This window comes from Mustela nigripes, chromosome 11, assembly GCF_022355385.1.
Source record: "Mustela nigripes isolate SB6536 chromosome 11, MUSNIG.SB6536, whole genome shotgun sequence".
Classification (NCBI taxonomy): Eukaryota; Metazoa; Chordata; class Mammalia; order Carnivora; family Mustelidae; genus Mustela; species Mustela nigripes.
The window spans coordinates 22,038,926-22,066,031 of record NC_081567.1 but is presented as its reverse complement, the minus strand read 5'-3'; the positions used below and the strand labels follow the sequence as shown (position 1 = coordinate 22,066,031).

General features: G+C 36.9%; 1 protein-coding gene across 5 annotated transcripts in view; it reads right to left on the bottom strand.

Moving 5' to 3' along the window:
• Positions 1 to 26,662, bottom strand: part of RBBP6 (RB binding protein 6, ubiquitin ligase) — a 30,946-nt gene extending 4,284 nt beyond the window's left edge. The window contains exons 1-18 of one of the 5 annotated variants that reach the window (XM_059415144.1): positions 26,496 to 26,662; positions 21,276 to 21,375; positions 18,533 to 18,569; positions 13,757 to 13,801; positions 11,575 to 11,663; positions 11,368 to 11,464; positions 10,836 to 10,975; positions 9,177 to 9,290; positions 8,040 to 8,212; positions 6,469 to 6,572; positions 6,015 to 6,352; positions 4,641 to 4,737; positions 4,450 to 4,528; positions 4,302 to 4,356; positions 3,112 to 3,180; positions 1,307 to 1,446; positions 1,084 to 1,228; positions 692 to 793 (exon numbers count right to left, since the gene is read on the bottom strand). In XM_059415144.1, the coding sequence (XP_059271127.1) occupies positions 692 to 793; positions 1,084 to 1,228; positions 1,307 to 1,446; positions 3,112 to 3,180; positions 4,302 to 4,356; positions 4,450 to 4,528; positions 4,641 to 4,737; positions 6,015 to 6,352; positions 6,469 to 6,572; positions 8,040 to 8,212; positions 9,177 to 9,290; positions 10,836 to 10,975; positions 11,368 to 11,464; positions 11,575 to 11,663; positions 13,757 to 13,801; positions 18,533 to 18,569; positions 21,276 to 21,375; positions 26,496 to 26,661 (2,090 nt within the window). In that variant the 5' untranslated portion in view covers position 26,662. Of the gene's footprint in view, positions 1 to 691; positions 794 to 1,083; positions 1,447 to 3,111; positions 3,181 to 4,301; positions 4,357 to 4,449; positions 4,529 to 4,640; positions 4,738 to 6,014; positions 6,353 to 6,468; positions 6,573 to 8,039; positions 8,213 to 9,176; positions 9,291 to 10,835; positions 10,976 to 11,367; positions 11,465 to 11,574; positions 11,664 to 13,756; positions 13,802 to 18,532; positions 18,570 to 21,275; positions 21,376 to 26,495 lie in introns of all 5 variants that reach the window. The other 4 variants (XM_059415143.1, XM_059415145.1, XM_059415146.1 and 1 more) reach the window with 4 other exon arrangements.
• Positions 26,663 to 27,106: the final 444 nt, after the last annotated feature.

Below are 27,106 nucleotides of genomic sequence, written 5' to 3'. Positions count from 1 at the left end.
AGTACACGAAGATCTGAGCAATCACTTGTTACAAAACAAAAGTGAAATCTTGACAATTAGAGAGTGAAGCGCATTGATGTACCGTGAGTTATATGAGCCAATTAACTTAACATTAAACAAAATGCCAATTAAGTTTAAATTTTACTTCCTATCTGATTATTTAAGTAGGAGTACTTTCTTTGTCCTATGTTGGCCAGTAGTCTAGCTTTGAAAGGAACCACATTTCAAATGTAAGCTTAAAAAATAAGTCTTTTAAAAACAAACTTCCAGGGAATTTTTATAATTCAGTTTTTCTATCGGCAAATCAATTTGTATTCTACCACTACTTCATTAATTACACAGGTTAATGTTCCAGCAAGAAGCTGTCGCCTCAGGTAAAAGGGTCCTCAGAAATATCCTTCGGCTATTTCTCTCTTTCCTTCCACAAACATTTCCCAATTATTTCATGCTACGAATAACTTTGAGGGACAAGGGCAATTTAATCCCCATAACTGCTAGTTCTACACAATAGAATTTACATTGAGACATTTCAATAAACAGATATTGGGAAATAAGCTACATGTCCATTCCTATAAACCTAGACCGAATCAGAAAAATTCCGTAAGTGCAATGCTATTTATATCCATAGCTAATCCCTGGATATTCAAAGTCCCATTTGTAATTCTGTTGTGAAGGCTTGCAAAACACTAACCTGGAAAATGAGCGCCTACGCTCCTTTTGAATCTTTTTGTATTCCATCAATTCCTTAGCAAAATCATTTGTAAACTCATCTAGCTTGGACTTTTTCTTTTCCCTAGTAAAATAAAGTTAAAGAGTGAAAGTTAACAAAAACCATTTAAGAAAACTAACAAGACAAATGTAATTAGATCATGAATGAAATGAATGAAATTGCCATTAGTTTTCCATTTTAAAACTATAAATAACTAAGAATCCCTGAGGAAGTTGCTTGTATGGCTTTGGTTTAATTTGTAGGTGATTTTTCTTACACTAACTGGAAACACTAGAAAATGTTTCCAAAGATACCTGGTTTAATGTTACGTCAGAAAATGAAAGTGTATGAGAATTGCAAATTAAAACACTCACTCTTCTTTTAGCCGCCGTTGCTCTCTATAGAATTCTTCCCTGGACAACGGGGGTGCTTGTGTTGTTGGGATGGTATTTGAGTGAGCTGTCTGCACTCCTGACGATACCCAAGTTGTCGATAAATTGGCCGGAGCTGGAGGAAAGCCTGGAGGAGGGACACTATAGCCAGCAGGTGGCGGCTGGCCGGGAGGAAACTGAGGAGAGAACTGTGGAGGAGGCACACCTGGAGGGAGAGGAAGTGTATGGGGTGGGGGCGGATACAGAGGAGGGGGTGGCACAGGCACAAAAACTGGAGTTGCTGGTAGCGACGGGCCTTGAGTTCTCTGTGATCTTTCGCTGTGGTGTCGTCCGCGGTTTATACTTCTGGAGAAACAAATTCCAAGATATTATTCCTTCAAACTAAAATCACCTGAGACGGACAAGTAAGCCTGTCTTTTCTGTCCATAATTACCTTCAAACTTACAACTATTCAAAATAAGCATAGGAACTTATTTATATGAAAACATAATTTTTAAGGCCACTTGGGGACCCAGATGATACAAGTTTACAGGGCCGTCTCCCTATGGAGACACTATATTTAGAAGTTCTCTTATGAAGTTCACATTCTTTATCACTCCACAATGATCTTTTGTGACTTCCTAATCTGTCATTTCAAGGAACGGACAAGGTTAATGCCTCTCTGACCTAGACCATCCCAGAATACCCTTCAGACCAAAACTTTCAATGAAGAAAAACCACTTCCTATAATCCTTTGAGATAGGAACTGTGAAAAGGATCCTTCTAAGTAGTACTTCAAAAATACCTTTGATATTTATAATTTTGTATTTCACCTGACATTATATATACCATGAACGTTTCTCGATGTCATTAAAATGTCTTTAGAAACACAGTTTTAAATGGTTTCATTTTTTTTGTTTGTTTGTTTTGTTTTTGGATTTAAAGTACTTTGTATTAACTGGTTATGTTTTTTAAAAACTGGAAGTAGAGTTGACACACTAGGTTTCTTTAGTTTCAGGTGTGCAACACAGTGATTCATTAAGTCTACACCTTATGTGAGGCTAACAGTGTAACCTACTATCTGTCACTATAACACACCATCACAATACCATTGATTACATTCCCTATGCTCTACCTTTCATCCTCAAGAATATAAGTATGACTCCTGACATTTGTAATTAACAACTAGAAATCTCAATGTTTTATTTCTAAGGGTTGGGTGAAAATAACAGTGCAAGCCAATGTTTCTGAATTGTCCCTCATTGAGGAAATAGTGGCTTCTTTAAAAGGTGGGCTTCTGTCAAGTTAAAGGTTTTTTAAAATTATAAATAACAGCAGCAGCAGGGGTTCAGATTTTAAGCCTCTTTTCAGAGTCTGAATTAGTAAATATTATCTTCCATTAACAAGTGATCTAGTAACAAAGTTATTACTTAGCAATTCTCAACAGAGCACTAAAGATACCCTTAATATATTCTTGTTATAGAGTTAATTTAGAGGCCCTTTACCCTGGTGGCGGGTGTGACCTAGATATTAAGACCTAGGGCTTACTTCCACAGAATAACATTGCTTTGGTCTGTCCCGGGAAAGAGCCCTGAACAATCTCTTTGTCCTTTCTTTTAGAAAAGAGAAGGTGGGAGAAGATTCAAACAATGAAGTCTAGAAGAGAAATAAATGCAAGTCTTCTTCACGCTTGGGAGGTGAACTAGTTAACTTTCATGTTAATATTGTCTGGGCCTTAATGACTCCCTTCTACCCTCAAAAGAGTAAATGTAAGCTAATACTCTGCTGTGTACTGGGAGAAAATAGTCACTGGGAAGGAGTATTAAAGATGTAGCCTAAAACCATCATTTATAAGACTAAATATAATCTATTCTTCTCTAGGCCTCAAGGGCAACTCCTGAGGACTTAAGTGAGATAAGCATAAACCAAATGACCTCCCTCCCCTGCCACTGCTGTGGCTTTAATTTCTTTGTGTTATATTTTTGAGCAGGTCATCAGATTACAGTTTTTCAAGATGTTTAACAAGCCTACCTGTAGCAGCTTCTCTCCCCCCTTCTAATTTGCTGCGGTGGAGAAACCAGATATCCAAGCTTATTGGAACTGTGTGGAAAGACAAAATGGCCTTGAGTATAACACATGATCTCTTAATGTGTAGACTTTAAGACACACATTTTAAAAACTTTCTCCTCTCCCTGATCCTCATTCTGAAATTTGTTCCACATAGAGGAGATATGGGCAAGTATAACATCTATTTAAATTATTTTTTTGATTAACTATTGTGACAATAATTAAACGTCAATGTACAGTATTTTTCACAATATGGTATTCCATTTAGCATTCTACAAGTGACTGTGAACTTGTTACAGAAGAGAAGTAGAGCCCTTTTATCTGCTGCACACTGCACAACTGAGGAGTGAAACCGCATGGCCCAAGGTCATGTAGCTGTTAAGTGCAGGGGCTGGGATTCCAACCCAAGCCTACGTGTCTCCAAATTCTGTATTCCTTCTGACACAATCTGCTAAGTCTCTCACTTAGCAGACTTTTGAAAATGAAAAATCTAACTTACCTTTCAAACAAATAGATCAAACTTTTAGATTATAAGCCAGTTTACATATAAATATATCAGTCTGTTTATATAGATTTTAGAAACAGAAATGATTATATAAAGACCATTCATAAATAAATATACTAATTTTTAATGCCACAGACCATCATCAAATACAAAGATCAAAATCCTACAGATTTTAATATGCAATAAAATTTCACGAACACAGACCATTCAAAATGAGAAATTCTGTGTTTGGTAGCCTTACTATGTTCACTCAAATCAAATTTCAAAAATCCATATTAAGACTAGGAAAAAGTTTAATCTATTAGCACAACAGTGATTTACTATTTAAAATATTCTTTCAAAAGAAATACTTTCAATTACTTCTTATCTATTCATTAACTGAGATTCTGTCAAGATCACCATTTGTTAAGACATGAAAGTAACAAGAATTGATAAGATTTTATGTTTTACCATTTTAAGAGGAGAATTACTCATTCTTTTAGAAAATAGTTTACCTAATCTTGAATTTGTGACACTTTACATAAAAACTATGTTAATATGACATACAAAAGAGGAGTTTACAATAAAAAATATTAGCAACACGCTAGACTCTAATTCCCATTACCTAGTTCAAAAGCAATCATCTGGAGATTTTTAAACATATACTTACTGTTCCCAACCTGGTCGACCACCACCCGGACGAGCAGTATTTATTCTTACTGGACCTTGGAAACAAAAACAATAGGTAAATATGAAACCGCATGTTAAGTTACAACTGTTTTGAAAGAAAAAAATATTCAAACCAGAATTTTACTTACCAGTTGTGGGGATCAACTGTCCATGCAATAGTGACTGTCCAAGCAAAGACGGGGTTCCAAGTACAGGCACCTGGTAACCCTGTATGAAAAAAAACATGAATAGAAAGAAACAGTTAAAAAAAGACCCAACAACAGACCCAGAAGAACAACATTAAGACAAATCTCCAAATTTAAAAGCCAGTCAAACTTACCTTTTCCTCCATAAGAGCAGTAATTGCAATTGAAGAGGCCCCCTTTGAGTGCTCGGGTGCAAGGGCTGCAGCTGGCAGTATTTTACTATCAGAGTCCCTAGAAAACAATGTAGTTTACAATGCATTAAGAAGTCATCAGAAATGGAGGATTAAGAGCAAAAAATTACATATTACTAAGTCTGTTTGCCCACCACCTGCATTAAGGTGAGTTAAATCAAAGTTGATTTTGAGGAAAGTGAGAGGACTGGACCTTTACAGAGTTCCGTGAACACAGGGTGCTAAGTAAAAAAATGGAAATCTCCAGGGGCGCCTGGGTGGCTCAGTGGGTTAAAGCCTCTGCCTTCGGCTCAGGTCGGGATCCCAGGGTGCTGGGACGGAGCCCCACATCAGGCTCTCTGCTCAGCAGGGAGCCTACTTCCCTTCCTCTCTCTTTGCCTGCCTCTCTGCCTAATTGTGATCTCTGTCTGTCAAATAAATAAAATCTTTAAAAAAAAAAAAAAGGAAATCTCCATAAGCAGTCTCATCTATGATAGCTATGATAGAAACCGGTATGGTTGTAATAATAAAAGCTTAAAAAAAAACCCCAAACAAACAGAAAGTCAAAGTGTGGGACCTAAAGAGACAGGATTAAGAGTAAATTCTACTTCCAGCTCCACTAGTGAATCAAAGGGGTGGTCTAGAAATGCCAATGAACCCGAGACTCATTCCCACCGTTAATCACAGAGAATCAGTGAGAAGTCTTCCATGTACATGTCAAGGACCCAATCCTCAAGATTTTTACTTCAGTAGGTCTGTACAGACCCCTGATATCTTTTTTTTTGTTTTTTTTTTTTTAAATTTGGTTGCTTCTTTAAGAATTTATAAAAGCCATCAGACTACATGATCAAAGGTCCTTTTTGTGTCTGAAGTGGTAGGATTTAAGTGAGTTTTCATTGGTCTTCTACCTAATTTTGCTCCAAAACAATTCTACCGCCACCAGTGGTTTATCCCCTCTACCGATCCAAACTGTGCTTAGTTCTGCTCAAATCGACTCTTTCTAATACCACCATTATGACCACAAGTGAAATCTCTTTATGATTCGACATTTAATAAGGGTTGTTGGCAACCTGTATAGCCCTTCACCTTGGGATGCTTAATCATTTACCGAGTGAATCTCCTTCATTTGCCTGTTCCTCCAATAAGAGTAGGTCATCTGTTACAAGGAAACCTTTAGAAGAGGGTTACTTTTTTGAGTCCCCCACCTTACTGAGCACAGTGATTCACAAGGATGATACATACTGCAGGCCACTACAACTGCTAGAGCAACATACAATAAAAAAACTGTACTACTGATCTCACTTGTTTCTAAATCACAAGAGCTGCACACAGACTTACCGGAAAGGTCCATCTGATTTTTCTGAGTGGACTGATATGGACACCGTTGCAGTTATATCAGGTACAGGAGCTGGGGTAGAAGATGAATTTCCAGGCACAGGAGGGGCCAAGGAAGACGGGTTAGAAGTTAATGAAGACAAAGAAGGAGCTGGGTGAGTTGATGAAGATGTCACTGGAATCATAAGAGGATCCTGTTGTCTTGATATTGGAGATCTCATCAGAGGTTGTAGGTTCCGCTGGATGAGTGGTCTCGGCGTTGGTACGGGGGTCGATGGTGGAGGTAACTGTTTTCGTAGTCTTTTCGTATAACCAGTTTCATTTTTGAAGTTATTAACAGCCTACAGATACCAAACAGAAAAATGCAGGAAAATGTAAGGCTGTATTTGCTCAAGTACAGTTTAAACAATCAAAAATTCTTTAAAAATTTTCAGAAAAGGGATATGAAAATAGTTACCTGTCTTAAGAATTTATTGGCAATTAAAGCATCAGGAGAGACATCATTCTGATGGCAGGTCGGACATGTATGATCATCTGATTCCAAGAGTGCTGTTCTTATACCTATGTCAAATATTTTAAGTATTAATAAAAGCAGAGTACAAACTCCGTGTTTAGAGAATGAATTACAAAAACTCAGGGTTTAGAGAATGAATTACAAAGACTTATACCTAAGTGGTTACATTTCTGTTTCCAGGCACATATCACTAATCATTTCTGAGATTAAGAAACTTAGAAGTAAAATCTCTTGCCTAATAGCACTCCTTTGCTCTAACTTCTACCTTAAAAACAGAAGCCATGAATATAATTCCAACAAACATTTAAAGTGAGAGAAGAAGCACTCTTTCCTTAATACCATTCGGTTTGTTTAGCTAGTAGTTGGAATATTATAGGGGAAAATCACAGAAATAAGGTATAGCCTAGAAAGAGAAAAAGTTTACATGGCTAAGAGGCCTTTTAAAAAAGCCTCACGAGGAAAGTAGAGGATAAAAACCAGAAGTGTTATACAGTCAAGGTCAGCAATACCTCCAGCACAGTACATAGAAATAATGCTAAATTACAGATTCACCAATTATGCTTTAGTATAGTAAAAAAAAATAAGTGGTTTGTTAAGCTAAGACATACCCTGAAACAAATTGTAAGTGACCTCTTCTTTACCTTGGTCTTCACTAAAGAGGACCCCAAATAAAGATTTATGTTCCAAAGCTATGTTTAGAAATGAAAAAGGCCAGAGGAGAGCACGCCACAGAGAAGCAGTGAAATTTTCAGAGGATGCCATTTTCATCTCGGTTAAGAAGGGGCAGATTTAGAGTAAGTGGCAGAAAAAAAAACAAATGCTAATATAAATGATCAGGAAAAAAAAAAAGTCAGGGATGCCTGGGTGGCTCACTCCGTTAAGGCGCTGCCTTCGGCCCAGGATCCCAGGGTCCTGGGATAGAGTCTTGCATCAGGCTCCTTGCTCAGTGGGGAGCCTGCTTCTCTCTCTGCCTCTGCCTGCTTGTGTTCTCTCTCTCTAACAAATAAATAAATAAAATCTTTAGGAAAAAAAAAAAAAAAAAAGAAAAAAAGTCACAAGTCACCACATGGCAGATGCAGGTGAGAAAGAAGATCTCAATCACACTTAGGAATTTTAGAATAAGGAATAAGCTATTTTCCACAATCCTCCAGGGAAGGGATTTAAGTACCTTAAAAGTACTTCCAGAATATCTAAGGCCCAAAAAGCATTCAAAATTTTGCATACCATTTAAAATGTACAGGCAACAAAAATCCTACATTTCATAAAACCCCAGTAGAGTTACCTGATGAAGGTGCAAGAGGTGGTCCACTCTATTAATTAATAGGACAAAGAGACTGTTGTTTAAAAAAAATGCAGCAACAAAAACAGTTCTTGCTATTAAATGCTCACTTAGGAACTGACCAATTACTGACATTTCATACTTCATTATTAAAACCTATAGCGTTGCTTAGAGCCTCTCCAGGTAAATACACATATTTTAAGATCTACGTCTTTCCAAGTTCAACGTTTCTTACATTCGTCGCAGTAACTGTTTCCGCAGCAGGGAATGACAACGGCGTCAGTCATAATATCTTTGCAGATGAGACACAACAGTTCATCTGGGATTGGATCATCTTCTTCTGAAGAAGAGGATGGCTCCTCCGGTAAGAAAGGCGGTTTTTCTTTCTTCCCAATTGCATATGCTTCTCTGTAAAAGAAGGTTTCTCTGTTTTAACACTGTTAAGAAGGCAAAGTATTTCCAAGAGATGAACATGTTCTACTATACCATAATGGGAACTTATAATTCAGTTCGATGCTACATTTGTTTACACAAGTATAATACCTTCCAAAATAATGGAGTATTACGAACATCCTCCCTCTAAACAACAATAAGACATAAAACGAAGTCCTAAACAAGCATAACAAAAAGAAACAAACACTGTAAAACTGGCTAACAGAATCTTAAAAATCCACAACTCTAGAATTGAGGACTGGAAAATAAAGGGACATATTCGGTGCCACAAAATTATGTTTAAGTGGCAGAGACAGGATTTGAACTTAGACATGACAACATCCTAACCACAGTTTTCTCTATCCTACCACATTACTTGAAAAACAAACAAACGAAATTCCCCCTCCTCGGTCCAACAGTACCCAGAACATGTGACGGTATTAGAGCGAATGCCGTACCACAGGAAATAGAAATTGGTGCTGACATTACAAAATTAAGGGGGATACCTCTAGGAAAACAGGATGCTACCAACCACACCAGTATCTAGAAGTAGACTGTAAAACCAGTGATCTACTTATAATCGGCATTTTAAAAGAGAGACTTACTATTTATAGCCAACTAAGAAATATTAATGACTTAAGTGATCAAAGTATGTGTTACAAAAACATAAAGTAACACTTCCATCATTTGGGGTCCATTTTTTGGTAGAAGTGCATTCTGCAGAAATGTTGTATATTTAATATATCAAAAAGAAAAAAAAAACAATACACTATTCTCTAACTTGTCACAACTATTCCGAACACCCCCATCTTCTCTGTAATCAGGCAGATTTATAAAACACAGGAATGCCTACATAAATTCTTTCTACCTCATTTAGGAACAGAGTGTGTCAATCTCAACGCTGGAAATGAAAGAATCTCAGCTGTACGGAGTAGGGTACCTTAGGTGTGTTATTTGTGTTGCAGTTGCTCCATAGACATCACCACGATTCCAGAAATAAGTATCAATTTGCTTATGCCCCATTGTTCCCAATTTGTGAAAGAGGAGTCTCCCACTGCCCAAAAGAGAGAAAAGAAAGAAAAAAAAAAAAAAAAAAAAAGAGGAGAACAGAGGATAGAAAAAGAAACAGAAGAAGAGTCTGAGTTGCTTATCAGTGGTGTTAGTGGAGAGGGTGAAAGCTTCATTTAAAATATTTGGGCTCCCATTTTCCCCAGTATTTGCTGTGTGTTTGGCACAAATGGGCTTTTGTATTTCAGCATTCAAAAAGCAATGAAGTTAATTACTAGTTAGGGTTCACAAGGGTGGTGTTATTCCAACACAAATTTCTATTTAAATACTTTTACTTGTATATATTATATTAAGATGAAGCGGTCTGCTCTTAAATTGTGTCTGTAAAAATCATCCATTTCAACCTAAGTTGTTTGGAAATATGTATGAAATGTCTGAATTAGAAACAGAACAACAGACTGCTCTAAGATGAACCACAAACACAGGATGGTGACGGAGAAAAAATAGATGGGGGTGAAACTGAGAAAGTGAACAGGGTTGGGAGTTGAGGAGAACACTCATTCCTATCCGTGAACGAAAATGAGGCACTTATTACTCGAGCGCATACTCGAAACCACTCTCCCCCACACCATTCCCACAGCACAGCCGTCTTTCTCCCATCACCCTCACCTGCTCACTCCACTGCATTTCAACAGGACAGCATGAAGCTGAAGCAAACTGTTCTGTACATTTTCCCTGTGTCCCTATGAACATTGCCAGCTGTTCTCTAAATTGATGTTTCTCAAGATATGTCCTGAGGACATGCTCACTTCATAACCCACTGGAGGAGTGGTTAGAGAATGCAGTCCAAAGGAACAATTAATACCGTGTTCTATATTATGTGATTTCACAGCTGCCCAGGGCAGCCAAAAATTAACGATCAGTAAGAGCAGGTAAACTGAGAAGTTGTCTGGTTGAACCACAACGCCAGGTTTCCACAGCTATCCATTTCATTAAAATCGACCCATTAAGCAAAATCTGAAAACCCATTCAAAATAAGCAGGAAGCTGTAGCATACAGTGCTGTAGCTCTTCTAATGGCGTATAAACAAACCATATTTTAAAATCTTAACACTCCCATGGTTTGTCCAAACTTGTTCAAGAGGACTCAGTTTTTTATTTATTCTTGGCACTTATATTTGCCTTGACATCTTGTAGAACGCTTATGCTTAAGCCTTTTGCTTCTCAAAAGGATTAAGGTATTTGTCTTCTTCACTTAAAAAATGTAGACAGCATATAAGATTATGTGGGAGTATGTATGTGAATGAGGAAGAAAGCAGGGTATGACAGAAAAAGAAAAAAATCAGAAGACTACAAGGGAAGTGGCACTCAGTGATAACAAAAACCCCCAAATCCATTTTAAATTTGCATTTAATGGAGCAGACTGCAGCCTTTCATTCTTCACACAGAAATGCAACACATGGAGACTAACAGTATTGCTATATAATGCTCACAAGTAATCCAAATAGCCACGTTACGAGCCTGAGACTACATAGAGGACTGGCGCCTGGCCGGATGGCGGCCTCACAATCGCACCTAACTCGCATACTTACGCATCTATAGTTGGTATTGCGTATTTTCCAGTGTTGGTAAGCATTGCACCTTTCATGTTAGGATCTTTCACCTCCATCATAAAACTTCTGGGAATACCAGTGCTCTTTTTAATCCTAGGACCAGATTCAAAGTTTTTATCCTATTTGGAGGAGAAAGGAGAAAGGAGGAAGAAAGCAAGCAGTTAACATTTATTTAATATTAACATGCAGTACTCATTAATTGCTTCTATTATTTGTAGTGCTTTACACACATGACCTCACTTAATCTTCACAATAGCCACGTGAGGGAAATACTGCTATGAGCACCTCAGTCATCCGGAGGAGAAACCACAGGCCTGAAGCATCAAGTAGCTTGCCCAGGCTTACGCAGTTATTAAATGGCAGAGCCAGGTTCTGAAGCCTGGCAGTTGGGCTCCAGAGCCTGTGCTCATTTGCCATTGTAATAGAGAAGGCAGTATTCACAAGAAAACTATAATGGCTAAGAAATAACTGAGAAAAATAAGGTGCACCAGGGTTTCTACTTTGGACTTACCCCATTTGTTGGACAATTCTTAATATAATGGCCAGGTTTACCACAACGAAAACAGGTATAAGATGGAGGTGGTGGACCTAGAGGTTTCTTCATGTAACTGAAAGGGAAAAAAAGTTACATGTACACAAAAACTTGAAAAAACGCTTTTGATTGGGGGGGAGAACCCACCCCAAAATACCTATTAATACGAAGCATTTATGGACTTACTTGATTGGGTCGTATTCATGGCCAGATTGCGACATCATTGCTTTAATTTTATCTTCTTCAGAAGCATTGGCTTCAGCCAGATTGGCAGTCTGTTTAACAGGTAATTATTTGACACACACATTAGAAACACATTTAAGACCACACAGCCAAAGACAACACCACTCATCCTGTAAAGAGCAGTATCTAATCTTGCATAAAACCTAAAACTATTTAAATGTATAACCTAGAAGAGGCACCGGGAGTTCCTTAGGTCATTACATGATGTTTGGGTGTCTGCAGCGCTGAGGAAGGCCGTTCTGGGGGCACTCAAACCTTAGACCCTGTTTGTACCTTACATTAAGATTTGCATATGACTCCTCTAAGAGTTAAAAACAGATTACGGAAACACTTGATATTTTAAATCTTAAAAATAATTCAAGTGTCACAATACAAAGACTTAATACTTAAAACTTGGAGATAGGGTTGTGGGTAGAACTACTGAACCTATTATGCAGCTGTTACTAAGCCAGAAGGCTCTTTAAGTAGTAGCAACAGTTTCAAATTAAGTGCAAGGCACATGCAACTGAGCACTCGAAATTTTAAATCCAACTCTCCAAAGTTTTATGAACTTCATTATATACAGAAGAGTCTAGATATAAGCAGGGTCTAAGAGAGTGAGTCCTAGTAACTTTAATCTTCAAGCATCTAGCACTCACATCAGCCATTCATTGGGTTTTATCTTTACATTCATCCACAAAACAAGCAACCAGTTTTAACATTTTATTGTAATTTTATATACAAAGAATGCTTAACATTAACAGAGCTTAGAACAACAGCAACATTTACAGAAAACTGGATTACAGATGTTGAACAACTAATTTGTTTGAACCCAAACATTAATTTACAAATAGTTAAAAAAAAAAAAATCCCCCAAACCTCCAAAATTCCCCAACTGCTTCCCACAAAGAAACAATAGTAGGAACAGACCAAAATTCAAATATGGTCCTTACAGCACATAAGAATTAAAACCATGAACTATAAACTGCTTAAGAGGTTAACTCTATGCTAGACCACTTTGCTTTAGAAAACTGCGAGAGAGGATGGGTTTCAGCCCACTTTGTGTCTCAGAATCATCAATTTTAATGTTTAGTTTTCCCGGAACAAGAGCTTAAAAGCTTATTTGTTATTAGGACATTTTGGGGGGATACATTCTAGGGGAAAAGGACACAACCTCTAACAAAGCCAAGGATAAGATAGGGACAGCACTAATGGAAAATCCATCCAACTCATTAGATAAATCTTGGTTACTTAAGTTTGGTTTTACATTTCTGACAGTAGGGAAAAAAGATTTTTGAAAAACTGGAAGACTTCCTTCCTTCTTGGTCCTAAAAAATCTGTCTATTCTGTAATATATGTCTTCTTCCCTTTTTTCTTTTTTTTAAAGGCATAATTTGCAAGCTACATCTATTATTTTAAAAAGTAATCCATCACTAGTGCTTTCCCAAACAAAAGTACACATTGTTGAGCAGAAAATGCAAGCAATTTTATCGCAAAACACGGCATATACAATTATTTCAGGAGGTAACAATTTGCCCCTCTGCCAAACATACACATTGGTATATTCCTGCAAACAGCTTCATACATTTACACAATCCATGTAGTCTGTGTTCAAACAAATTAGGTTGTTTAAAACTTTTTCTAATGCAGACAGACTACAAGTCTATAGCATAAAGAAACAATTGTAACACATTTAAAATGTTGACCTTCATGGGATCATTTCGAATATTCAAGAAATGACTGTGCAATTGTCCATGTAAAGGAAAGCTTCTATTTTGGCTGCTTAAAGAAAGTCCACATAATTTACAGCCAAAACCAGGAAATTCCTCCAGAACTCTGTTAGTTTCCAATGTATAATTAAACAAAATGTATGAGGGAAAAAAAAAAAAAAGGTAAGGGTAGCTTCATGTGTTTCTTCGGTCTTGAAGATGAACAACACTCCAACATTATGGTGAGGCTGCCAAAATACTCCCCCTATCTTCTCAAAACGGCAACTACTCTTTACAGGATAGTAATAATGTGTACAATGTTTTCACAAAATACATCCTCCCCCAACCCCTCTTCAAACAACTGTTCCACATTAAAAAAGAATACGATGTTAGAAAAAGATTTATATTTTCAAGAATATATATATATATATATATACCTTTGTAAGCTGGGCCAGAGAAATAGACGCAGAAGAGTCATCAATCTGTTCACAAAAAATTAAACACACATTCAAGTTCCACACTGAAAACATCTGAAAGTGATCATTTAGTCCCTACTGCCACTTAATGTTCAAATACTGGGCATTTTCTTAGAAGTTTTCTAAAGAATGTTATTATTTCCAGTTTTAAAGCTGAAACTGTACCTCACCCCCGCTTTACCCTTCTCTATGTATTTCACACACAGTAAAAGGCTAAAGTTGAGGGAGACTCAATTACAAAGAATAAAAGAAGAACAACAGGGTAAAGAAAAATGTATCACAGAAAATGTGTTCAGAGCAGTGACTAAATATTAAAAAAGAGTCCCATGTCTATCAGTGGTCTCTAAATCGGAAAATGCTAAGACAATGTGCATTAGATGAGAGAAGAATAAGAAATCTAACTTTTCTGGAATGCCATTATAGAACACTGTAAAAACAAGCAGCTCTTTAAAGGCTCAGATAATTGTTTAATAAAACAGCTCCCACATAATTGCTACTTTTTTCTCTATTTTTGAGCATGTACTGCTCATTCTGAGTAAATCTGGTTATTCTCCCAAAGAGTAAGAAAGAATGGCTTCTTGCCAAAGAAACCATAGCTTTATCAAGGAAAGGTGTTAAGCCAAAAAAAAAAAAAAAAAGAAAGAAACCAAAGGTAGCCTGTGACAAAGGCAAACCAGGGCTCTCATAAAAAGATGGAATTTAATGTGTGAAGGAAGTTAATCAAATGGAGCAAGCATTAAATGCTGAAGGATAGAAGGATTTTAAAAATGTATTTTCAAATAGGATATTAAATTTTTTTTCACTTATTTGATCTTTGTAGTGATTTTATTATCAATTTTTTTATATAAGTGTTTATGTGTGTATATGTATACACGTATACACACACACACACACGTTTAGCATATGACTCTTAAGATACTATTCCCCTGTAAGTGTGCCAAAATGAAAACATTATTAGCTTCCTATGTAGTAATCAGGTTGCTCATTCAACAGGTTATAAATTTCTCATGCATTTTGGTCAGAACTCTTGTTTAAAATGGAGAGGATGTAACAGGATGTCTGGATCAGAGAAAAACAACAACAACAAAGTGAGTCTCTGTTAAGTATTTTTCAAATATTCCAGAGAGCTAAGAGTATTAAAATAAAAGCAGCATGACTGAGAGCCCCAAATAGAAATGTTACAAGTTTCAATGAAGTAAGTTCTTAGCACAATGCCCACCATAGAAGGAGTTCAATAAATAAAAGTAATGTTGGCTAAATTTAAAATATATCTTATAAATATCTTAGAGTTTTAAGAGTTAGTTCAATGGATATTACTACTGGGATGCTTATTTAAACAAAAGGTTCTTAGCTCCCCACTGAGGGGTGGCAGAGTTCATAATGCACGAACTCCACATTCCTAATACACAACCATATAATCCACCAACGTGTTCTTATTCTCATCTAGTTTTTAAGTGCTCTTTCGTTACAGAACTAATCTCAAAGGGAAACTTAAAGAGAAAAAAAAGAATACACAAATATCCTATTTTTATCGAGAATAAATCCTGATATCTATTTTGAAGAGGGTTGCATTTTACATCAGCTAGGAATTATTTGAATCTAAGTAACAAGAACTGAACAAATTACTGTCAAGCATCATCTATGTTTCTAACCAAAGAAACAAATTAATAGCCTTTCAAAATAAATCCATTACTATCTAGAATATGAACACTGATCATTTCTTAAAAAAAAAAAAAGCAGCTATATTAACTTTATTATAGCTGGAACTAAAATACTAACACTAACACTTTTTGTTCTTTCCATTCCTAAAATATAGCAGTCTTTTGGTTCTTACACTGGGCTTTCTTGCCATGTTAGTTTTCTGCCAACTTGTTTTAGTATCCTATAAAGTGGTTTCAGATACTCAATGGCATCTACATCACTTTTTTTCCCCACCAATCACTCTAGCACCTTAAATACCTTAAAATCCACAAGGAAGTAAAATTTACCAGAAATTGAGAAAGGAATCCAATTGTTTCCTGGATATAGTAAGGTACTAGAAATTAAGTGAAAATTGCTGACAAGAAATGGTTTAAACATGACCAGAAATTTGCATGTCCTAAGCATCAATAAATGTATTAACTAATGATTTAAAAACTGCACCATGTTAAAAAAAAATCTAGTCTTAAAAAATACTGATGAGGGGCGCCTGGGTGGCTCAGTGGATTAAGCCGCTGCCTTCGGCTCAGGTCATGATCTCAGGGTCCTCGGATCGAGTCCCGCATCGGGCTTTCTGCTCAGCAGGGAGCTTGCTTCCCTCTCTCTCTCTCTCTGGCTGCCTCTCTGTCTACTTGTGATTTCTCTCTGTCAAATAAATAAATCTTTAAAAAAAAAAAAAAAATACTGATGAGTGCATACTGTGGACATTATTAAAATTAACCCACTTCCCCACATCTAATTTATGGTCTTGCTTCTGGGAGAAAGAATCTGAAATTTTTTTATGCCACCCATACTTGCTTGAAATTAAAGGATCCAACAAAATGCAACTCTGATATTTAATAAGCAAGAAGAACATCCAGCTTTGCAGTACCAACGTGGAAGGATGACTAAATAAAACAAAGCTAAGGGATATGGACAGAAACAGCCATCCTTGATCGCAATTGGCTTAGGTTACCAAAAATGTACACACATTTACTTCTATTAACTAGAATTAGAAACCTCATTTGGTGGCTCTATCTTGGCTTTTGTGAAGTGTACAGTAACAGGTGATTTGTAAAATGGGCATTAATTATGCTTCATGAATATATTCTCATCCTAAATGCCAGCAAATGTACCCCAAGCAAATAAATGATGGGGATATTAAATTATTAAATCATCTAATGTCTTCATTTCAGACATTCTACCTAAAAATTAAAGCCACTTTTAAAGTATCCAAAAAAAAAAAAAGAAAAAAAAAGAAAAGAAAAAAGAAAAGAGAAACCTAAATAAGCATAAAATAAACTGCTTCTTGTATAAGTGTAATACAGACATGCCAGGGAAACACACAAGGCTAAAAGAATGTTAACTTTATTTATGAACATGTGATTTGTGTTTATACACATGCTAATAAACAAAAAGGAAATAACTGTTTTCAAGAAATAAAACTTCATCTGAATTAATTTAAATACTATATAAAAGTACTTTATACAAAATGTGTTACATTAACTACTACAGTCACCAGGATAGTCACTCTAATTTGTGCTAGCATTTGGATACATAAAATCAGTTTTAAACCAATCACCAGCAAAACAGAAACTTGGACAGTTTTTTACAGCATTATGCTTTAAAAACCAAAAAACCAAACCAAAACAACAACAAAAAAAAACAAAAACAAAAAACAAAAAAACCCAAAAACAAAAAACAAAAAACAACAAAAACCAAAAAACCCCATATACCCCAGGGGCGGGGGGGACCCCAAAACACTAAGTTTTGATCTTTGAATCACCATATTTAGTTCCATGAGAACTAAAGGCCATATACTTTAAAGAACAAGTCCAAAGTTAAGATATTCTATATTATCATGTTTAAGATGCAATGATCCAAGGTTAGTGAAATGCCTGATACACAAAGATCAGTACTATTTAAAAAGGATAAAGTGAAACAGCAAGCAATACCCTTGAATTCTAAATCAAGATTTCAGACATCTTGTATTGTGTACAGATCAAGCCTCAGCAGTAAAATGTTTCGAGCACCATCAAGTTTACAGAACCCAATTACTACAGCCCTATACTCTGAAACAAATGTGTCACCCCACAACTTAGGAACACTGCTGCCTCTTACTTAAGACCTCCAAGTCAACAGGGTGTCATATTTAAGCTATGATCGTAAAAATTAAGATGTTATCCTGGTTAAGGGGAGTTACCTCTGATGAGCTACAGCTTTCAATCAGCTTACAATTAATGCAGCATTTAGTATTTTTATGAGAAAGAGGGAAATATTTCAATTTGGAGAACTAAGCAGGCTGGAAGTGGAAGACCTTGTAGTAAAATTTTAAAACAATGTACTCAATTATATAAATCATCAATGAGACATTTATATACTCATGGGGGCCCAATTTCAGGTCTTACTTTATAGTGGAGATATAAACAAAGAATAAAAGCTTGAAATTGCCAAATAAGATAAAACTAAGTAATATAGCTGCATCAACTCTGGAAAGCTCTTTTCTATATGTGTCTGAACTTGGAGAAAGCATCAAACTTTAACATTAGCTTTGCATATTGCTAATGCATTTTTTAAAAGCCATCGTCAGGCAGGAAAAAAACTAACAAAAACTAAGTGATACAACGTGAAAATGGCAAAATATACACTCCAAACATTTTTTTTTATTGCAAGAAACAAAAAGCACACAACAGCCTGTACATACATACAAAATACTAACTATAGACAGACAGATGTAGAACATGTTATCATGTTCATTAGTGTAAAACCTACAAGAGCTAAAAAGAATCATACATTAACTGTACAACACGGTGTCATACAGGGAGGATGCTATATTTAATATGAAACAGTGTTTTGGGGGGCACAAATTACCCATTTCTACAGAGTGTGCAAATTATGCCACATATATCCATATTCAACTGAGCTGTCATCGAAATACATTTTATTTACAATATGTACTATGATCAGTTGGATGTTAAGTTCTAAATGATTTACTTCACTGCTACATTATAAAGGTAAAAGCAATGTGTAGAAAAAGTGTGAGATTGTGTTTTTACATACTGCTTTTGAAGTTCCCATCACTGGTTCAGTTCGACTTCTAAAAAATAAACAAAAATGAAAATAATATTAATTATGAGGAGGTATTTATGGATTTTTGTGCTAAAACAACTTAATATATATCTCTCATCACATACCTTTATTAACACAAATTTCCTTTGGTACAAAGATTTAAAAACAACCAATTTCCTAGTATGTACACTACTAATAGTTTAAGACCTATTTGTGGGATATAAAATAAAATAAAACAAAATTCTATACTAAGAAATTCTAGAATAGGTGTAACCTGCCATTTACAACAGGTGTTTTCCCACAGGTAGTATGAAGGTCTTTTGTTAAGAAACATTGTAGCTATTTCTTACAGACTGAGCAACCAAGTTACATTATCCCCCCCACCTTTTCTTTAAAGATTTTATTTATTTATTTTTACAGAGAGAGATCACAAGTAGGCAGAGAGGCAGGCAGAGAGAGAGAGAGGAGGAAGCAGGCTCCTGCTGAGCAGAGAGCCCGATGCGGGACTCGATCCCAGGACCCTGAGATCATGACCCGAGCCAAAGGCAGCGGCTTAACCCACTGAGCCACCCAGGCGCCCCCCCCCCCACCTTTTCTTAAGATTTTTATTTATTTGACAGAGAGAGAGACAGAGAAAGAGGGAACACAAGCAGGGGGAGTGGGAAAGGGAGAAGCAGGCTCCCTGCAGAGCAGGGAGCCTGATGTGGGGCTGGAGCCCAGGACCTGGGGATCATGACCTGAGCTGAAGGCAGCCACTTAAGGACTAAGCCACCCAGGAGCTCCTCCCTGGTTTTTTAATAGGTAACAAATAAAAATTTTCATGTATCAGATCTTCTTAAATGAAGACCACTCACTGTTAGCATTTATAATTGGGACCCCTGAGAAATTGCTGTGCTCCAAAAACTAAATTTCAAATCCAGAAAGACAGGTTGATAGTAACTTTAACTTCTTATAAGTCTCAAAACAATGACTGAGGATTAGATAAGAACTTCCAGAAATACGCAATATAGTCTTGACAGTTTATTAGTTCAAAGAACGAGCTTGATGGTTGTGAAGAACTGAAAATGTTGATTTTTTAAAGTACATACGAATAAAGTCTGAGAAGAAATTCTTTTGAAAGTTCTCACAGGAAAGGGAACAGGAGTTGAGTTGTTAAATACAGCACTTAAAAGCTTAATTGAAATTTATGCTATCCTGACTACAGAGAAATGTTAGTGTGCATCTGAAAGGAGTTTCTAAGTTTACATGCGATTTGCAAGTCCTAGGATAAAAATAAAGCATTCATTTTCTAGTATTTGCTCAATAAACTCAAGAGGCATTTTATGAGGAAAAAAGATTACAAAGGAAATCTCACACATAGTCAGTTAACATACAATTTTAAGAGGCAACTTATTTTCCCATGTACTTCGAATAATTCTCTCCCTAAAAGTTTCTTAGTATCAAAAAACAAACAAAAACCAAAAAACTTAATGTTTACTGTTTTTAAAAAGCATTTAAAGTGTAATTTCACACGAAATACTAGGAATTATTCCCTCATTTCTTACAATTACACAAAGTTAAAAGCACATAATTCACTTGGTTTTTGTAAGAAAAAGAAAGTATGCAAGTTTTTAAGCTATTGTTATACAGAAGATATTACACAAAACGATCCCCAAGGGCTAGGACATGGAATATAACTTTATAGCAAACCAATGACAGTAAGTTTAGAATGAACACTTGCCCATATGAAGTAAAGCTCCAAGAAATGACTATTTTACCTCAATTCCAAGAAGACATTCCATTTCCTACGACTGGCAAATTCCAGAATTTTTCACTGGCCAAAAGCAGAATTTGCCAAAATTTCAATTAAGGCAACCTAACTTCTAAGTGGAAATCACTACTCTTTTCACATTATTATAATTCTAACACCATTAAAATTGCAAGGAGGCAGGGAACGTTAAAAGATGTTTTAATCCTGTGTCTTTTGTGAATTCCTTAAGCTCTAGACTGGTGCTAAAATACTGCTGTGTTCGTACTCCATTAATGGAGTCTACCATGGGTCAGGCACTGTTTAATTCTTCCAACTCTCTTCTTGAGTTAAATACTCATATCCCTATATTATTTTGAGAAGTCTTTTTTTTTTTTTTTAAAGATTTTATTTATTTGACAGACAGAGATCACAAGTAGGCAGAGAGGCAGGCAGATAGAGAGTGAGAGAAGGAAGCAGGCTCCCTGCTGAGCAGAGAGCCCGATGTGGGACTCGATCCCAGGACCCTGAGATCATGACCTGAGCCGAAGGCAGCGGCTTAACCCACTGAGCCACCCAGGCGCCCGAGAAGTCTATTTTGAGGCTTTAGATAACTTACTCAAAGTCACAACTGGTGTAAAGCAGCTACTGGAGTCAAACCTAAGCCTGATTCCATAAATCCTATAAACTCTATAGCTTCCCAACAAAAGCCCCTTATTGAGAAACAAATGTTAGCATTACTGAACACTCTGGATGCCGTCAAAATATTTAGAACAAGGCTTTTAATATACTTATATAGCAAAAACTTCTTCCTGACAGTTTGTACTATTAACTACAGATTAAGTTATCTGGGGGAAGAAACCAGGAAGAAACAAACCCATCCCCACAGTTTCGAGGATTAAGAAGATATACTTATTAAGGTAATGACTTCTATTCTAAAATACTTCTTTCTCACAAGATAAAGTCTATTCTGAGGACTTAAATACATGAGATCCGATAAATACTTACATAACATACGTCTTGCTTGTAGATTTAACACCTCCAATAGGAATTCTTCTAACAATTACAGATGAATTCTTAGGAATTAGAGCATTATCATCAGTATATTCTGTAAAAAAGATAGAGAGTTGAATTTCTATTTGGCGATTTGGAGATGTCAGTCCTCAAGAATTAGAAAACTTCAGCCAAACATAAATTTTATGGGAAATGAACTTAAATTTAAAAGAACATTAATCACTGCATGTTCCTTGCATCTGGATTACTGATACTGTCAGAACAAATAGAAATTCTCTTCAAAGGACACCAAAGACTGTCAGCAGGTTCTCGGCTCTCGCGCTCCTACTTTTGTTGAACCCCAAATCTCAGTAATACTAAGTTATTCTTTAGTTTATTTAGCTAGTAATGCTAATTATCTAAACTATGAGAAAAAGGTGTTATTTAAATTATTTAACAATTATTAAGTTGTTATTTAAAATATGTCCCTCCTAGCCCCTCGCTCAACCTGAGTTATCACTAAAAACAACAGACTAAAGAAATTAAGACATGTTCTAAATAGAGGAAAAAGAGTTTCATAAAAATAATTAGTAGCAGGATGCAACTGTGGATAGAATATTGATTTAAGGCCTTTCTAAGGAACATTTGAGACTTAAAGAATGAAAAGCTAGAAAGATATGCAAAAAAGCTGGACAAAAACTGTTTCAGACAGAAAGAAAAGCATGTGAAAAAAATAAAGTCCAGGGCGCCTGGGTGGCTCAGTGGGTTAAGCCGCTGCCTTCGGCTCAGGTCATAATCTCGGGGTTCTGGGATCGAGTCCCGCATCGAGCTCTCTGCTCAGCAGGGAGCCTGCTTCCCCCTCTCTCTCTGCCTGCCTCTCCATCTACTTGTGATCTCTCTGTCAAATAAATAAATAAAACTTAAAATAAAAATAAAAATAAAAATAAAGTCCAGTACAGCTAGAAGATAATGAAAGGGAAGAATGATGGATAGAAAAGTACAGATCACAAATGGATTTATATTTTATTTATACGTACAAGAAGTCACTGAAGATATTCAACAAAAATGATGACAATTTGATTTACATTAATAACGAACAAACAAGAGAACTCTGGTATCTACGTGGACAATGAACCCACAGGGGAACAAGAGTAGAAAGAGGATGACCAATAAGGAGGCTGCTGCAAAGGCCCAGTAAGAAGCGATGATCCTTGCTGGTATGTGACAGATGCAGAAAGGGAGAGAATCAGAATGTTTTGAGGTAGAAGTGGTAAGGCTACCAATGGATTAAAGGAGGGTAGGGAGATGAAGGAAAAGGAGCAGTCAGTCATAAGAAACTGGGTTCCGGGCTTAAGCCAACTGGAAGAACAGTGATGTCACTGAGAACAAAAGAGGAAGTATGAATGGATCCTATTTTTCTACTTTTTAAACTCCCTATTACTTGCAATACTTCTGGAAGAATGAAATTAAGAGAGAACCTGGACCAATTAACTTTAAGTATGGGTAAAAAGCTTTCCTGAGGAAGGAATCTATAAAATTACAGATTTGATAGATACGAGAATATCTATGAGATAGATAGGAGAACGTACTCATCTCTCCCAATCACATAATCAGGTTATCAGGGTTCACTCTTCTAGGATTATGGAGTTTACTTGCTTCACTTAAGTCACTCAGCACCAAGTGGCTGACTACCTCTGTTCTTCCAGTTATTTCAATTTATCACACAATGTGAGCATTTTAAGTCTAATACTCTATTAATTTTAATCATAACATCATTAGTTACTTCCTGTTACAAATTGTTCAAAAATGGGTTCTTATCGGTATATTTCAAGCAGCAGACTGTATCTCACAGGTATCCAATCAGAGCAATTCAATTTCCTAGACCTGTTAGAGACTATCATCATTACCTTGATAGTTCATGATAGTTCCAAATTTCAATCAAGATCTGAGTAAGAAAAACTGAAAGATGGGAGATGTTCACAAAATAAATTCTAAAACAAAACTTGGCGTCAAACATTTGACAAGGACTTTCCGAATATGTAACAACTCTTAAAAACATTGAGGGTAGCTTTCCAAGACAACTTATTAATTTGGTCAGACCAGTACTGTGTCAGACTAAAAGTCACCTGCCCCCACACCAGATGCTCTGACCTTTAAGTACCTGAATTACACTGGTTACTTCCTACCCTTAAACTACTTTACTAAGCAGGCTGTTAACTTCAAAAGACCCTTTCCAGGCGCCAGTGTGATTTCCGATTCAAAAATATGAAGACCATGGATTCCGGAATGAAAAACAAGATGAATCTGATAGATGGAAAAAGAGAAGACTCTTCAAAAATACTTCATTCTCAGCTTTCAAATCTTTCACTCTTAAGTTCAGAATGAAGGTTTGTTTTGTTGTTGTTGCGGGTTTTATTTTGTTTTGCTTTGTTTTTTTTGGAGGTGGGAGAGAAGGTGAAAGGTAGGGAAACAAGTTTATATGGGAAATCTGTATTAAAAAATATAGGAAGATCATTCAGGATTTGTTTTGAAAGGAGCAAGATTCTTAAATCTAAAACATAAAATTCTGACCCATGCATTTTGATGTAATTTAATATTTAAGGGTCCTAAACATAGATTCCCAAAACTCTAAGTAATGTTTTTACAGACATGCGATATACTGGGTAATCTAAACATTAATTCAAACAAATTAAGTGATCCAGTTCAGCATCCTTCTAGGCAATCGCCTAACTATGAGGCTATAAATATTTTGTATTCTCTAATTCACTGGATGGTGCTAAAACCCAGCCCATTCTTACTCAGCTGCCTGTGACACTGGATGTTATTTCCTGTAAAACTCATTAAGTGACTATCCTCAGACTACCAGTATTTTCTCCTCTCTTAATTTGAGGATTGCACAAAATGCACATTCTCTCCCCAGAAACCCCTTCTCTTAATCTAACATCAAAGCTTTCTTCAATATAGACGGTTCACACAAACATGTTAAAAAAAGATATGCTGCTGGACAAAACACCTCCCTAACTTTCAGGGTTTGTAAAAAATAATACATAACATAAATTTCCTGGCTTAGAAAAAAAAAATAACTCAATGTCACAAAACTCTTAGATTTTTGGGCAAGATGTCCATCAACTGTAACTTACTGCAATCTAACAAAGTTGTATTCAATTATCAGGTGGAGAAAATGAACCAAGTCCATGATAAAATCATTTAATACTCCAGAAAATGTAAATCCTGCCCAAGTATAGGACTAAAATTGCCTTAATATTCTTTACTTTCATATACATCTTCTTCCTCTCATTTATAAGTGTCATAAACATACCAGTATGTCCTGAAATTCTTATAAACCCATCTATCCTGTAACTATGGCTGCAATATTTCAGGGACACTTTTGGTGACCTTAAAAAAAAGAGTATTTTCTTGAACACTTTTATTTTTATTTTTTTTTTTTTTTAAAGATTTTATTTATTTATTTGACAGAGAGAAATCACAAGTAGGCAGAGAGGCAGGCAGAGAGAGAGAGGGAAACAGGCTCCCTGCTGAGCAGAGAGCCCGATGTGGGACTCGATCCCAGGACCCTGAGATCATGACCTGAGCCGAAGGCAGCGGCTTAACCCACTGAGCCACCCAGGCGCCCCTCTTGAACACTTTTAAAAAGCTATTTGACTCTTCATGATGACCAGCAATTTTTCCTCTCCTTAAGTAGAGGATTCTACACATAATTATAATCACAAAAGCTTCCTGTGGAGTATCCCTTAGGTATGACATTTTAAAAGGAGGTGGGGGCAGTGGAGAATATTCCATCATGTGTTACCATGTAAGCAAATAAAGTTTGTATTCAATATTTTTGAATCATGCCAGGAATGCCAGTCCTTAATGTAATACAATTAAACTTATGTCTGGATATAAATGGGAAACAACTCTTTTACATGACAAGATTCACTCTATTAAAAACTATAAACTAGGGGCACTGGCTGGCTCAATTGGTAGAGCGTCCGACTCGTGGTCTCTAGGTTGTGAGTTCGAGCCCCACGCTGGGTGTAGAGATTACTTAAAATTAAAATATTTAAAAAACGAAACAAAATCCAAAACCCCATGTAGGCTAGAAGTGAGGGACACCCCCCCAATTTCAACTAAAAGAACGCAAGTCACACCTTAAGAAAAATTTAGTGATCGATAAAATACCCTAAGCTAGTTTGAACTTTATTTCTTCCCATCCCAGACTGATCTACTGAAAACTACACATCAGCATTACAGTACTAAGAAAAAGAAACCAAAACAAATGCAGAACCAGAATCTGCAGATACTACTTCTCACACTGTCATATCTAATGTTAAATTCTCAACATTATTAAATGCCTTTAAAAAGGAGAAAGAACTTAAATATTCCCATCAGTGGCTTGTTTGAAACTCACTTGGTAGCAGCCTACTATTCTCCACATCCAAGTAACATAATCACGTAAATAAAGCCTAGCAATTACTACTTAAAAAAAAAAAAAGAAGACCCTTTACTAAATTGCTACTAAATTTTAAGAGTAATGTGATGAACTCAGAGCTCAGCCACTTAATTACTGTATTACTAATTCTGGAATTTACACACAAAAGTGGTGACATCAGAACACATCAGGTTCCAAAAGCAATTCCAACATTAAAGACTGGCTGGATTAAATCCTCAAAAATATTTAAGTGAGGATCCCTGCGCCGCAACACAGGCAACTCCAAAATAAAAATAAATTAAGTACCAAAGGACTGGAAGAAAAAGGGAGTACATAAAACCTGCCACTGAACCCCCAAACCACTGTCAGGTTAGCAAGTTAGGGCACTATCTCTACCGCTGCTTTAACAAGTAAGACGCCTCCATATGCTCTCCTGCCCTCTGATGAAAAACAAGCTCGAAAACGCCACAGGGCAAGCACCCCCAAGAACCTGGAGGGCACCCCTCACCCTCTCCCACGGACATCCTCATTTTAAATAACATTTGAGAAGACTAAACCGACTTGCACGTTTTCAGATTAGCCGGTTACCGATGATCCCACCTACGCAGACACCATACAAGCCAGTTAAACCCCCAGGCCGACCGCTGCAACCCCTGGGTCTCCAGGAAAGGTGCATCCAAAGTCTTAGAACGAACAGGCCCACAGGAGACGTAATGGCGGTTAGCCTCCTGCCAGGCAACCAGTATTTAGCACAACCACTACCTATCTCCGGCCAGCCGAGCTGGAGCCCGTGTGGCTCTTACCTTCTTTCGTCTGCGCGTTGGTGATCTGCAGGTCGCAGTCGGCAGCTTTCAACTTCTCTCTCCCCATAATCTGCTTCTTTAAATCGCAGAGGGAGATGTGGAGCCCATCAAAGGTGACGGTATCATAGTTGAGTTTAGAGGAAAATTTATAATGCACACAGGACATGGTGCCAAAGGATTCCTAAGGTTCAGCGAGGAGACGTGGACACGCTCAATATATGTATATTTATAAACTTAAGAGCAAAATATGTACACACACAAAACACTCAAAAAGACACCGAAGGACCCTAAGGCCTCAGATTAAATACCCCCCCAACCACAAGCAGGGGTTCGTAAAAACAATAATCCAGAGCCCCCCCCGCCCCCCTCCCCCCGATACTCAGAAGCACTTCATACGGGAGGAAGCGGACGAGGACGGGGAAAGGGGAAATCGAGAATCCGCCAACGGGCACAATGTCACCCGGCTGGGTCCCCCTCGCTCATGCTAAGGGGCCGGCAGGAGACGGGGGGCAGGCGGTGCAGTCAGTAGCGGTCAGTCCACACGTTAGAGTCCGAATGACCCCGCGGGGTCAGGGGTCCATAGCGAGGCCGCACCTCCCGGTTGGTCTCTC